Source organism: Lissotriton vulgaris, unplaced genomic scaffold (genome assembly GCF_964263255.1).
Source record: "Lissotriton vulgaris unplaced genomic scaffold, aLisVul1.2 SCAFFOLD_2360, whole genome shotgun sequence".
NCBI lineage: Eukaryota > Metazoa > Chordata > Amphibia > Caudata > Salamandridae > Lissotriton > Lissotriton vulgaris.
In genome coordinates, this window is record NW_028254721.1 from 254,303 (window position 1) to 269,487 (window position 15,185).

The 15,185-nt window shown below is 45.0% G+C and overlaps 1 protein-coding gene across 3 annotated transcripts in view; it reads left to right on the plus strand.

Annotated features, from left to right (window-relative positions):
- The window catches only part of LOC147659452 (glomulin-like), a 182,275-nt gene that overhangs the window by 60,253 nt on the left and 106,837 nt on the right, over positions 1-15,185 (plus strand). For all 3 annotated transcript variants that reach the window (XM_086951748.1, XM_086951749.1, XM_086951750.1), the window contains one exon: positions 6,505-6,630. In XM_086951748.1, the coding sequence (XP_086807874.1) occupies positions 6,505-6,630 (126 nt within the window). The remainder of the gene's footprint in view (positions 1-6,504; positions 6,631-15,185) is intronic.

Consider the following 15,185-nt stretch of genomic DNA (forward strand, 5'->3'; position numbering starts at 1 on the left):
GTAGCCCACCCTATCAAACCGTGCAGGAATCTTAAAGGTGTAATGAGGGTCATCATCTTGGCTTCGGGTTAGGGGGCGCTATCTGCGCACATAGTTTTGGTAGATTAAATATTACATTAACATGTCATCACCCAACCTTTTTTGTTTCTCCCTTCTGAGTTCTATCGTGGGGGAGATGCAGATTTCACCCCTGTATTTATTCCAATGTCCAAACTTGTGATCCCATTTACGTGGGCAGCCTCTCTCTTTATATACCGTTTTTTCCGCTACCATTGCATCGTCCATGTCTTTAGCCCAGTCGCGTAGTTGTGGTACCGTGTCCGCCCCCCACTTTTGGGCAATGTTTCGTTTCGCTATACTCCACTCCATAGTGGCCCATGATCGTTCAGCTTGGGTGAGGTCTGTTGCCTCCCAGATGTTCAGGAGACACAATTTGGGAGATGGCTGTATGGGTTTGTCGCAAGTCCTTACCAACTGTCGGGTGACGTTTGTTCAATACTGTTGTATATGAGGCCATTCCCATAGAATTTGTATGAATGAGCCAATTTGGTTACAGTGTCGCAGGCAGAGCGTGTCTGGTCTCCTACCTAGTTTAAATAACAGTTTGGCATCAAAGTACACCAATGGATTTCAAGCTGAACCAGTCGAAGACGCATTGGAATAGCCACTGCTCCGGGGGAAGGCAGGGCCTCTATTCAGTCCTCGACAGCTATTGGCCCCAAGTCCACCTCCCAACTTGTTCGTAGCTTCTGCATTGGGTCAGTCCGGTTATTGATCAGTTTCTTGTAAGTGAGGGAGATGGCTTTACGGTCCATGGGGTCTAGCAATAATCTATCTTCAAGAGGAGAGGAGTCAGGGAGGGGGTGTCTTTAGGGAGGGCACAGTCTATGACGTGACTGATTTGGAGATATTGGAAGTGTTCTGCTGGTGCTAATTGATATTTGATTTGAAGCTCTGCAATAGACACCCTTTTACCTTTAATCCACATATCTCCCACCGTAGATATTCCGATTATGTCCCACTTGTCAAACCCTGCACATGCGCTCAGTCATCCCAGAACGTCAGGTTCCCACAGGGAGGTAGCCTTCGTTAGGCATCCTCGCCACCCCATCGGCTGTTGAACTCCATGCCACACTTCTATTGTACGGGCCGTAGGGCCAGTTAAGCGTAGTTTCTTATAATTAGTGTATAGTGCTCTGTTATAACCTCCCTTGCCCATTAACCAAAGATAGGTGCGGAAACTTGGGTCGGTGTGCGACCCAAACACCCATTTGTTGATGGCAATTATTTGCGAAGCCTGATAATAGAGACGCATATCTGGCAGCCCGATACCCCCATCGTACCATACCATGGTGAGTTAGTTTATAGCTATCCGGGGCGACCTGTTGTCCCAAAGTAGGTCTCTGAATATTGCCTCTATCTGCAAGAAATGGGATTCAGGGACCGGGATGGGAGTATTCTGGAGGGCATATAGGAAGCTGTGGTAGGGCAATCATCTTGAATAGAGACGCCCGTCCCAGAAGAGTAAGGGGGAGTGTCTTCCAGTGGGTGATATCCGATTTAAACCTCTGCAACGGTCCCAATAGATTCTGTTCATAAAACAATGCTGCATCAATGGTTATGAAAATGCCCAGGTATTTGAATCCTCGGGCCACTACGGAAATAAGATATCCTCGAGGACTTTGTGGAGGGTCACCCCAGAGGGAATACATCTGGGATTTGGAGCAATTTATCTGGTAGCCAGAAAGGGCCCCAAATATGTGGAAAATATGGAGCACGCGGTGGAGTGAGCGCGCTGGCGGGGCTGGATAGAGAAGAATATCGCCTGCGTATAGTGATATACGGTCTTCATATTCATCCGTCCATTTAATGCCTCTGATACCTGGGTCACCCCTAATCCAGACTGCTAAAGGTTCAAAGACCAGGGCAAAAAGGAGCGGCGACAGTGGACAGCCCTGCCTCATACCGCGGCAGAGGGGGAAAGATTTGGAGCGATGATTGTTCACTGAGACGTGGGCAATAGGCAGCGTACACAAAAGTTTGATCCACCCAAGTATTTTGGTCCTGAGCCCAATGCGGGTTAGAACCGCGAGCAAGTTATCCCATGCTACGGTGTCGAATGCCATTTCTGCGTCCATCACAACCAATATTACATTTTCCTCTAATGTCTCTACCCGTCCCAGTGCGCCATGAACTTGGCGTATATTACGCGCCTTATTTCGACTTGGCATGAATCCCGACTGATCAGGGTGAATCAAGTCAGAGAGATAAGGGAGCAGACAGTTAGCTAACAATTTGGCCAGAATGTTGGCCTCCATGGTTATCAGCGAGATGGGCCGGTACGATGAGCATTCCTCCACTGGTTTACCAGGTTTGTGGATGACCATGATGGTAGCTGCAACGGATGTCAGCCGGGAGGAGGCCAGTCTTGAAACATTCATTATATAAATTTAACAAGTGGGGGGCAAGTTTCGTAGCCATAGGTTTAACAGCTCGATCGGAAGCCCAGTGAGGCCACTTTTAAACACTTCCCTAATTTATTTTATTCAGTACAGTTTTAGCTTTATCTATCCACGCTCACAGGCTAACCCTTGGCCTCTTACCCACATTTCGGGGCACGGATGCATAGCATCTAATATTACTTACTAATTTATCGTATTCCATCAGTATCTCACAACCAGGATTAATATATAGAATAGAATAAATATATACATATCTCCCTACTCCTCTCCCAACGCTTCAAAGAGCAAAGTATTCAGTATCCAGCTATTACATTTATTTTGCATAAAGTGCAGTATAAGACAAGTGTCAACGTGTTTCGGTGAGAGTTGTCTTGTTCACTATATATATATATATATATATATATAAGTCACAATGACGATAGATGCTACATTCCTGGAGGTTCAGTTAGTAGCAATTATGTATTTATAAAGCACCTATTCTCACACTGACCGACACATTTCTACTACTAAGTCTTGTCCTTCCTTTGGTACACCTTTTATACACTAGCCCATTAAATGCAATATGGGGCATCATGGGAACTATAGTCCCACATACATCATAGGTCACCCCACGGAAGCACATATATTAATCATTAGTCCGTTTTGCAGGTATTTCAAATATGCAAGCATGATTATTATTAGTTTTCAGAAAGAAAACATTACAATATGAAATGAAAACGATTGTCCCAACATTGTCAAAAATTCAAATGTATTGTGTCCACTTAATGCGTGTATGGGATTTAGAAAATCAAAAACCCAAGAACAATTGTATGGTGCTCAATTTACAATGTAGGTCTGTCTGAGCGCTCGCTTGAGATGTCACAATACATCAATGTGAATTTAAAAATAATACAAAGTGGCAATGCTGGTTTGCATCAAACACTATTTGGACTTTGGGCTTCTCAACGTGTTGTTTTATTTTTAACATATTATATCTTTGACATTTTTACTGCACTGTTCATCTCCCCTCTATTCCATGTCAGGAATCTAAAGGTTTTCAGAGTACCTTTGTGTATGAATCTGTTCCGTTGGGCACTCGAGTCCCACTGCACCATGACTTTGGTTCGGGGGCCTCTGCCCAGTGTTCTTGTCTTGCAGAGATATTTTTCCCATTATGAAAACTATTTGTCTACTTTCACTTCTTGGGCATGCAAAGCTTTTTGAACAATAAAAATCCACAACAAACCCTACCACAGTACTGAAGACCAACATTCTCTATCCATAAATAAACGTATAACGCACTATATGTATCCACTAATTGAAATTGATTTAAAGGAGGAGAAAATCTCGAAATCCAGCTGCCTCGGTATTTACCAGAATTATTGTCCTCTAAATCCGAGTACCCCACATATGGATGTTCTCTGTGCCACACTCTAACTAAGCATGGGCGAATTTTGCGGATCTCGCGTTCGCGAATTTTGCGGATTTGCGGATTCGCAATCCGCAAAATCCGCGAATTCCCGCGAATTTGCGGATTTTTTTTTTTTTGTGTTCGCCCGTGTTTCTGCCAGTTCGCGAGGGTTTTTACAATTTCGCAATTTGCGAACTTACCTGTTGGGTCGCAAGTTTCGCGAACTTGTTGTTTCTACGTGTCCAGCCTGTTTGGGACACTCTTCTTCATCACTGCCACTCTCTGTCACCACTGCCACTCTCTGACTACTCATGCCACCCTCTGGCCCACCCATGCCACCCTCTGTTTCATCACCACACCCTCTGGTTGTCCAGTGTACATTATTTTCGGCAAAGCAAAGCACACCTTCCCTGCCTCAAGTGACCTGAATTAATTTGGGGCTGATTAATGTGTCACAGAATATTTTTTTAGCTGGCACCTGTTTCCTTAGTGCGCCCTGATTAGTGATCTTTTGCACTTGCTAAGTGCTTTCATTGTTGCAAAATTAGTTACAACACCTGCCCTGCCCCAACTGACAATAATGAATTAGGGGATGATTAATGGATTTTAACTTCCAGCCTGGCTCCTGCTTGTCTCCCTTAGCTGTAATTCAGGACCTTTGTGGCATATGTGTAACTATTCTGAGGTTCAGAGCAGGGTCACATAATAGTTTCAACTGGCAACTGAACTCTGGAGGGGCCCCTCAGGAAGCACTACAGGAAATGGCTACTAATGATGAGCCTGAACTTTTGAACCTGGTAAGTAGTTACTTTCAGTTTTGCTAAAATCGTATTTCTGCAATTTTGCACTTATTCGCGGGGCGCGAACTCACGCGAACAGTGCGAGCAGTGCGAGCAAAATCCGCTGCTCGCGGATTTGCGGATTTTGCGGGAGATTCGCAAATCTCGCGGATTGCGAATTTCCCGAAAATCCGCAAAATCCGCGAGCGGAACGGATTTTCCGCCCACACCTAACTCTAACCTGTGTTGGCCAGGTCCACGGTTCAACATTTAAATTAGGTTGTCTACATATCCAGGAGTAATGGTCAGGAGATCATGGTCAACCTCTGGAGGGTAGTCCTGGTCTGGTTTAGAAGACAAACCTTTTCTGTTGCATCCATAGATTCTTCCTTTGTGTATTGTTCATGTAGACTCGCTGATGCTACAGCCATCTGTTCCCTCCCCTGCTGTGCTGTTCACACATTGATCAATTAGAGCCTATTCTCTTGGTCTGACTTTTCTTTGGTCTCTGAGTTTGTCACCTGTCAGTGGAGTTCTTAACTTGAGTTTCAGACACTTCTTGTGGATCTGTAAAGCACCACATCACATTGCCACCATTACTTTTAGTTTGGCAGGAAACATTAGGGCTTATATCTGGCCACGGTCTCAGAGGTTTTATTTTTGCTTTGAATGATGCTTTCTCTTGTTGCACTACAACTTGACATCTGGGAGTATCCTCATTTTACTATTTCTAATTACTCTCTTTTTTTTCAGTAGTAGGCATTGGTCTTAATAACTTAACAGCTGTTTCGTAACTGGCTGTGGGGGCGCTCAGGTTAGTGCTGCCTTGGCCACACACTACGTGCTCTTTCCTGGAGAATAGACTGAGGATAGCCCTTCTGTTGTCATCATAGCCAACCATATTTACAAGAAAGTTACCATGTCTGCTCCATCTACTTTATTTGGCTATCCAGCCACTCGGATGATATTCCTCCTGACCGTGACCTCCAGTCAGCATTCAGGTACCTGACTAACTCAGTGAGGTCCTGTACCTGCTTGCACAAATCCTATGTCATGGGCTGTAGATAAGTCAGTATAGTCTCTGCCCTCTTGATATAAAAGGAGACCCCTTTTGCACATAATGTAGTGTTGGCTCAGTATCTGAAAAGTTGATGTATTGTGGTGTATTCCAACGATTCACTTGTGGTCTGGAAAACATAACTTGAAAGTGTTCTCCACGACTTTAGATTCTTTTCAACTGTATGATTCCTCATTTTGGGACACTGTACAATCTGTTTGTCAATTTTCTATGTAAGTACGTTGTATATTTACTGTTAAAAGATTTTGGTTTTTAAGAAAATGTTTCTCCTTTTACATTAAATGTTCATTCTGGACTTAAGTGTGCTATATGTTTGTTCCACATAAAGTGATTGCCAACGTTCTGTTTGTCTCATAGTAAATATGTGCTTAAATGAGATTTGATTGGACGGTTGTCTTTACTTTGATATGTGAACCCAGGTCCTGCTGATCCATGGGTAGCTCTTGTTGCATGCATTATTACCCGCTGGAAGATGTCATAAGCTCTCGACCAACGTTCCTAAATTTCTGTATTTATTTCTTGAATGCAGTAAACTTATCCAGTAATTCTAACCTTTTATTTTCTCTTGTAATGAGAAATCATACTTGTGCATATCTGCAGGAGTTATTGGACGTAAGATCCTCTGTCAGTTAATATGTGTAAGATGCCGTGCAAAGGAAAATGCTCAGTGGTACTGGTAAATTATGTGCAGAGTGCAGCACAGTAGCAGACACCTTTTGAAGTTTTGTTCAGTGTATGCCGTTTATGCCCCATTCAGATGCATGATTACTATTTATATTAACTTGTTTGTTCCAGCAAACATTGCAAGAGGAGGAGTTCAAGGAAGAGGATTTCAATCTGTTTCAGGCCGCAGGCCAGAAGTGTTTAGATGAAGGCTACACAACTCAAGTGTTAGAAATTATTCAAGATGAGAAAAACAAGGCAAGTCAAAGTGTTTTTACATACTATGTAACGGTAGAATATGCCACCTTACCACACATGTTTTCTTTCTGCATGCAATTACAAGGCAGTCCTTACAACGACCGCATTGTAACAATGCATGCCATTACTCCGCAAGTCGGAGCAACGACTTAATCTCTGTGGTGCGCTGGATGTTGAAATAGTATAATTTACTATTCCAACTCTAGTCGGTGCAACAGTAGGGAAGGTGTTGGATTTGAAATCCAACACCTTCTGACCCCAGAGCAAGTCGCTGTTCAGACTTGCGGAGTAATGGCATGTGTTGTAACAACGTGGTCATTGTAACGACGTAGTTGTAATTGCATGCGCTGTTCCGGATTCGGAGTAAACTATGTTTACTGTCACGAATATGCCACCTTACCACATATATCAATATAACCCACCAATTAACTTTTCATATTACAAATTTGACATTCAATTTGAACCATGAAAACCGGTTGCCAAACAGAAATGTTCTTAACACACGGAATTAAAAAATATATATCTTCTTGTCAAAGGGATGAGATGCCTCAGAAAAATAATGGTCTGTATTTGGTGCGATATTGCGAGATGACAAATTAGGGTGTCAGTCTCATTATGTCAGAGCTCTGATAATAGCTTCTCTGTTATGCCAGGGCTCATATATTGTCAGGATTTGGAATCCGGTAAGGCTCTGATTATGCCACCTTTTTGATTATACCAGAAGCTGGACATACAAAGTTGTATCAAACCTTTGACCATTGTAAGCCTCTGCATATGCAAAGGCTCAGTTAATGAATTGGCTTTGTTTATAGGTCAGGTTTCTGAACAAGGTAGAGCTCTGCTATAATCACACTTCTAGAATAATGAAAATGCTGACATATTCAGAGATCAGAATATATAATTGTTGTAGTTAAACTGTTGATTTCTTTCAAAGCTTCTTTCTAGCTTTTTGTGAAATCCTCTAGCAAATTTGCTATAATCATGCATTTTATTTGACTAAGCCTATATGATACATGCAGTCCAGTGTCTAGGATCAATGAGAAAACACGCATTCTGACCATGACCACATAATGTAGTTCATGGATATATCATTTTATCTGTGCTTCATTTCCCTTATGCTCCCTAATTTGGAACATCTATCTAGTTGGACATTTCCATCTTTCATTCAACTAAATGACCTCTGCAAGTTTACGTCGAATTCAAGATGCTATGGACCCGTTCTCTAAGCAATTTAAATGTGTAAATTTGATTTTTCACTCATGAAACCATTCGTTTGCATGAAGAAGGCTGGAAGTGGTAGTTAAACATAGCTGAAATACTCTTGAGCTTCTGCACACCTGCAGACTTGCATGTTTACCAGTATTCACCCTTTGATCTGTAACCCCTTTCCCACCCCGAAGAACATTAGAAATTTACACCTGAGAAAGTAAATAGCAAAACCTTTTCAACTGTTTCCCTGGCTGATTTTCCAATGAGCAAATACATCGCTGTATATTTCTCTTGCAAAAATGGAATTCATACGTTTGCCAGGTTTCTAGCCCAACTTCTGTAAACTCGAGCAAACTCCCAAAAGTCCTAACTCTGCACCCATGCTAGATCTTGGACATGCAGGTGCACTTTTGTAACTTTCTTTAAAAGTTGTCCATTATAAATTTACAGTGATTGCCTTTATTAAACAATGCTCTCTAGAAAGTATATTTAAAATGCTCTTTGCACAGTAATTTAGCACAACTGGGTGTAAGTTTCATCAATGTTTTTCAAGTTGCAAATATTTTTTGGGGCCATTTTATTTTGAAAGCAAACAAAAAGAATGGTAGTTTATGGATATTATGTAATCTTTATCCTTTTTTTTCTAGTTGAACATATTTGGCAGGATATCTTATTTTGAATACAATCACCAATATTGGAGTGGAGCTTGGGCAGCCCATAGTAGGTAGAGTTGCGCTAATCAGTGCGTGGCACTTCAAGGACCGACCCCGAAACTAAGAAAGAGGTTAATAAGATTTCGGATTGTTACTTCCAAGAAAATTTGGGCACGGTTGAGTCTGCGCAGTCCCTGTGGGAAGCGTATAAGACGGTGATACGCGGGGGTTCTGTCTTTAGTGGCGGGGAAGAAAAAGAAACTCCAGGCAGAAATTGAGCGAGTAGAAGCAGAAGTGACCAGGTTGGAAGAGAGAGTGGCTGAGATGGCGGCTCCGATAGACCTACACCTTTTAAAACGATGGCAGGATGATTATAAGGTCCTAGCCAGAGACAGGGCGATCGCTCAAAATAATGCCACTTAGTCGCATATACGAACATGATGACAAGGCTGGTAAACTGATTGCTTGGCTGGAGCGTGGGGAGTGGGCATCGCGCCTGGTGCCCGAGATACAGGGGGCAGGCACAGCCGTAGTTACGGACCCGCAGGCCATGGCAGATGTGTTTTCCGACTACTATAGAGAAGTGTATGCCTCGGTTGGGGGATATACAGAGGCAGAAAACAGCGACATGATCAGAGACATTTGTATGCCCGAGCTGTCGGTGGAGGATAAGGGATACCTGGATTCCCCATTCACTAAGGATGAGGTGGCGCAAGCCATTAGAGGGGTGAAATCAGGAAAGGCGACCGGCTGAAATGGAATCCCTGTAGAACTGTATGAATTAAATGCGCATAAACTCGCCCCGTATATTCGGAATTTGTTCACGGAAAGTAGAGGGAAAGGTCGACTCCCATATGATCAGCGGGTGGCAAATATAGTGGTGATATACAAGGTAGGCAGACCCAAGACCCATTGCTCTTCGTATAGACCTATATCACTGCTTAATACCGAACCTAAAATACTGGAGAGGTTCCTAGCGACTAGGTTGATCAAGGTAATTACTTCCCTGGTACACCAAGATCAGTCTGGTTTTATGCCGCGGCGTAACACCGCTCTAAATCTGCGGAGGTTGCATGGGATATTGGGTGGTTCCCTGAAGATCCATGAGCCGGTGGCGTTGGTGTCATTGGATGCCACCATGACATTTGACAGTGTTGAGGAGTCTTATCTGTTTGCGGTACTGACGAAGATGGGTTTTGGTCTGGAATTTGTTGGCTGAGTACGCTTACTATATGCTGATCCCTTGGCCAGAGTAGTAGTAAACAACTGCAGGTCGGCAGACTTTCCCCTCTGCAATGGTACGAGACAGGGGTGCCTCTTGTTCCTGCTTCTCTTCGCTTTGGCATTAGAGCCTCTGGCAGCATGGGCCAGATGAGACTGGATGATACGTGGCTTAAGGTGGACGCCGGACTGGAAAGATACAATTTCGCTTTATGCCGATGACATGTTGCTTTATCTCACTAATCCTAGGGAATCCCTGATTGGATTTCTCAATGTGCTGGCCGTGTTTGGAAGATATTCTGGATTTGCGATTAATTGATCGAAATTGGTGCTTTTCGTCCTTAGGGGTGATCCACCGGTGATTCCTCAATCATGCCCTATACAAATTGAGCCAGTAGGGTTTAAATACCTAGGTATTTATATTACACTTGATGCGAAGTTAAGATATGCTAATAACCTGGGAACCCCCTTGAACCAGCTTAAAAGAGATGTGTAGCGCTGGAAGGCCCTGCCGCTGTCCCTGTTGCGTAGGGCAGTCTTGTTTAAGATGTTGGCTCTCCCCCGATTTTTATATATACTCCAAAATGCAGTGGACCCAGTACCGGCGTCCTACTTCAAATAAATAGAGGCCCGCCAGAGGAAGCTACTGTGGGACGGTAGACCACGTATAGCATTTTCGAAGCTCATCCTTTCCTGGTACGACGGAGGGATTGGACTGCCGGACCTGCGGAAATATTATTGGGCGTCACAGCTTGCGGCAGTGAACCATGTAATATATGGACCCCCTGGAGATCCGGGTTACGCCATGGATCGCGGCCAGGTCCCAGGTGGCGATTTCACCAGGGCGCTTTACGCCAGACCTTGGCGGTTTCCCCTGACGGGTCCTAAGGCACATGCAGTTCACACGTGGCATGCAGCCAATAGGTATATTTCCTGGGAGGGGAAGCTAACATTGGCCACCCCCCTATGGAATTCGGAGAAGCTTGGGAGTTTGTGGAGTTTGTGGAAATCTAAAGGATTTGACAGGTGGGATTTCATCGGGATCACGCAGATTAAAGACGTGTGGAACGGAGACAGGATACAGACATTCAACCAAAACCCTCCAGCCCTCTCATCGGACCCAAACGAAGCTGTCACCAAACTCAAACAATGGATCACTCACAGCGTTGACGAATTAGCACCCCTTAAAAAACCACCAGATCAAACAAGGTAGCAAAAAGGCCCCCGGGTTCAACGATGACCTTAAGAATTCCAAGAAACTATGCCGTACTCTCGAAAAAACATGGAGAAAAAACCCAACCACTGACAACCTGACCACCTTCAAGGCTGCCACCCGCAAACACCACCAATTGATCCGATCCACCAAGAAATCAGCATTCAAGGGTCGACTCGACAACAACGTCCACAACAGCAAGGAACTATTCAACATCGTCAAAGAATTTACCAACCCCACCGTAGCCTCAAACGACATTACTCCCTCCCAAGACCTCTGCGACTCGTTATCCTCTTTCTTCTACAACAAAATCGCCGACATACATAACAGCTTTAAGAACATTTCGAAAGAACAGCCCACTCCACCCACTTCCAAACCCGAACCGCTCTCCAACAACCTTAGCGCCTGGAACCCAATCACCACTGAGGATACCATCCGCCTAATGAACTCCATCCATTCAGGTTCGCCAACCTACCCCTGTCCCCACCACATCTTCAACACAGCAGACTCCATCATCGCACCCCATCTCCGTGATGTCATCAACTGCTCCTTCAACTCCGCTACGTTCCCAGAAAGCTGGAAACACGCCGAACTCAATGCCCTCCTGAAGAAACCCACAGCTGACCCCTCTGAACTTAAGAACTACCGCCCCATTTCCCTCCTCCCATTCCCTGCCAAAGTCATTGAGAAAGCCGTCAATAGCCAGCTCGCCGCCTTCCTTGAATCCAACAACTCCCTCGACTCTTCACAGTCCGGCTTTCGAGCCAAACACAGCACCGAAACCGCCCTCATTGCAGCGACAGATGACATCCGAACGCTACTGGACAACGGAGAAACAGTTGCCCTCATCCTACTCGACCTCTCCGCCGCCTTCGACACAGTCTGTCATAGCACCCTCATACAATGCCTCAGCAACGTCGGAATACAAGGAAAAGCCTTGGACTGGATCATCTTGTTCCTCGCCGGGAGAACCCAGAGAGTCCGACTCCCCCCATTCAAATCAGAGGCCACCGAAGTCATCTGCGGAGTCCCACAAGGATCATCACTCAGTCCCACCCTCTTCAACGTTTACATGAGTCCCCTCGTATCCATCGCGCGACAACACAACCTCAACATCATCTCCTACGCTGACGACACCCAGCTGATCCTTTCCCTCACCAAAGACCCTAACACCGCCAAAAGCAATCTTCATGAAGGCATGAAGAAGAAGTAGCCGAATGGATGAAAAACAGCCGCCTAAAACTTAACTCAGACAAAACGGAAGTGCTCATCCTAGGATCTTCCCCCTCTGCCTGGGACGACTCATGGTGGCCATCGGCCCTGGGCACAGCACCCATACCCACAGACCACGCACGCAACCTGGGCTTCATCCTAGACTCCTTCCTCTCGATGACCAGACAAGTTAACGCCTTCTCATCCTCTTGCTTCACCGTACTCCGTATGCTCAAAAAAAACTTCTGTTGGATCCCCACCGAAACAAGAAAGACGGTCACCCACGCACTGGTCACTAGCCGACTGGACTATGGAAACACCCTCTACGCCGGAACCACAGCCAAATTACAGAAAAAACTCCAACGCATCCAAAATGCATCTGCCAGACTCATATTGGACATCCCTCGCCAAGCTCACATTACCGGCCACCTGAAAAACCTCCACTGGCTTCCCGTCAACAAGAGAATAACGTTCCGTCTCCTCACCCACGCTCACAAGGCCCTCTACAAACTAGGACCCGAATGCCTCAACTCACGACTGTCCTTCTACACACCCACCCGCCAACTAAGATCCTCCAACCAAGCGCTTGCCGCAGTTCCGCGCATCCACAGATCCACCATGGGAGTAAGATCCTTCTCCTACCTGGCGGCCAAGACCTGGAACTCTCTCCCCACTCACCTCCGCCTCACACAGAACCACATTTCCTTCAGAAAGGAATTTAAAACCTGGCTATTCGATAAATAATGCACCCCCTCCCACAAGCGCCTTGAGACCCTATGGGTGAGGAGTGCGCTGTACTAATTCCTGAACTTGAACCTCCACATCCTCAGCATCCGGTCCCCAGGCTTCCTTCAGGGATGTGAAGGGCTGTCAACCCTCCCGCAGGAAGATCCCTCTATGGGGCTATCCCCAGTGATATAGGATGCCTTTGACTGACAGAAAGTCTGTGACAAGCTGAAAGGGTTTCTGGTTCATGAGACAGCAGAAAGATCTGGGAAGAGCTATATCTGATCCCCAATGAAGGAGATTGGGCTTTCCTGTAAAAGTAAAGATGTTGATATGGTTATGTAATCTGAGAGCCAAACCCTGAATGAAGATTTACACTTTGAGAATCTTTGTTAAGCCATTGTAGTAGAGGTTTTAGCTTGTTTTGCTAATTTTGCCACTATGGCCTCCATTTATGTATGGAAATGTATCAGCTATAGATGATCTAGAAGCAAGCCATTTACTGAGCCTTTGAGGCCAGCCTGTCCAGCCTATCCAATGTGATTGGTTCTCTTTCTGGCCTTTCAAATATGGCATCAGATAGATCTGAAATACACTGGTGCAACTTGCTCTGGAACACTTTTAGGGGAGGCAGTAGCCTCTTTGTGTTTAGTACAGTGGGTTCCAAAAGTCTTGAAAATGCACCATTTGCCCAGTCATTTTTCAAAATTATCTCGGGGGGGAAAACCCCCCGAACCCTCCTTAGGTTGTTCAGTCTCGCTCGCTACGCTCGCTCGCTACGGTGTACTCCACTACTACTTTTACGCCTCACCACTTTCAAATGTCACCAGCCGCCACTGTAACACTATACTTCCAGAGTCCTCTCCCCTGGAGGACCGAGTGTTGAATGGATACCTTCCCGAGAAGGCTATCTCTTTAATATATAGAAAGCTAATTAATAATATGGGAGACCCGCTTGAGTCTCTTAGGGCACAACGGAGTGCGGAGGGCATAGAGCTTGATGATGAGGACTGGAGGGAGGCGGTTTCATCCCCTAGAGTAGACGCGATCCAGATGAGACTTAGACTTGTGCAGCTAAAGATTTTGCATAGGTCGTACATTACTGGGCCCTGTCAGGTACGAATGGGTTGAATTTAGAGTGGGGAGTGCCGCAGGAGATGTGGGGAGCTGAGGACCTTAATGCATATTTTGTAGCACTGCGTCGAGGTACAGGAATATTGGACGAAGATACACAAGAAGATGATTGCTGCCTTGGGAATGGAGATATGACTGGAGGCCCGGAGGTGTATACTGAATGTGTGGGAACCCACGGACTTCAACACGTATGGGAAGCAATGGGTGACATTGGCATGTATGGTTGCGAAGAAAAAAATAGCGCAATTGTGGGGGGCAAACCAGTCACCCCGGGTTGCCAAATGGGGGGGAGGACCTGGAGGGTGTATGTTTAGGGAGAAGTCAGTGTATGTGGCCAGGGGTTGCCCTGCGAAATGGGGAAAGGTGTGGGGAGCCTGGAATAGTTATCGAGGGGAGATCTGCGATTCTCCGACAGGACGAGTAGAGGTGGAAGCGCCAGAATCCCTGTGATCCATACTTGTATAATTGCTTCTCATTCTGTTAAATAACATTGAATTCTTGACCAAGATGTAACTATAACTCACTCGATGTCTTTTCTTTTTCTTTGCTATTTTGTTAATAAAAAGATGTAAAAAAAAAAGCCAAACATTGGTAAAGCTAATAGATCTTGCCTTTAAAGTCTCAGTGCTAAGTTATCGGCTTTGCTAGTGCTTGCTTGTAAAGCATTGTTAAAAAAAAAAAGAAAACAAGATACTGGAGAAAAACCAAACACTTATTTTAAGGTGCAGATATATAGGCCTCTGGGATGAGATACATTTTTCTCTAACCTCCAATAACTGTTTGCACCCCTGTCCCCTTCTTGGAGACTAGACCTTCTTGAGCCAACAGATTTTATTCTATGCTAAATCTTTTCAGTTTAACTACTGAGTGAATTGTAGTAGCCACCCAACATTGTTTCGCTCAGGACCTGATCTGATTATGTGACTTGCATGCCACATAGTCTTTCAAAGTGGCTGCAGAATGATAGGATTTAATGCTATAAGACTCTAAACATAAAAAAGTATTTAATGAAAGCCTTGCCATTAATACTGAGCTCATTCCCACTTTTGTTTTGCTCAACGCCGATGCTATTATGGCACAAGCCTTTGATAGACTCTAAGGTGTGAGCAGCAGAGTTCATTACTATGAGAAATTGTGTTGTTGGTTGACTGGGATGTGAGCCCTGGTCATACAGCAACCACAGTTTC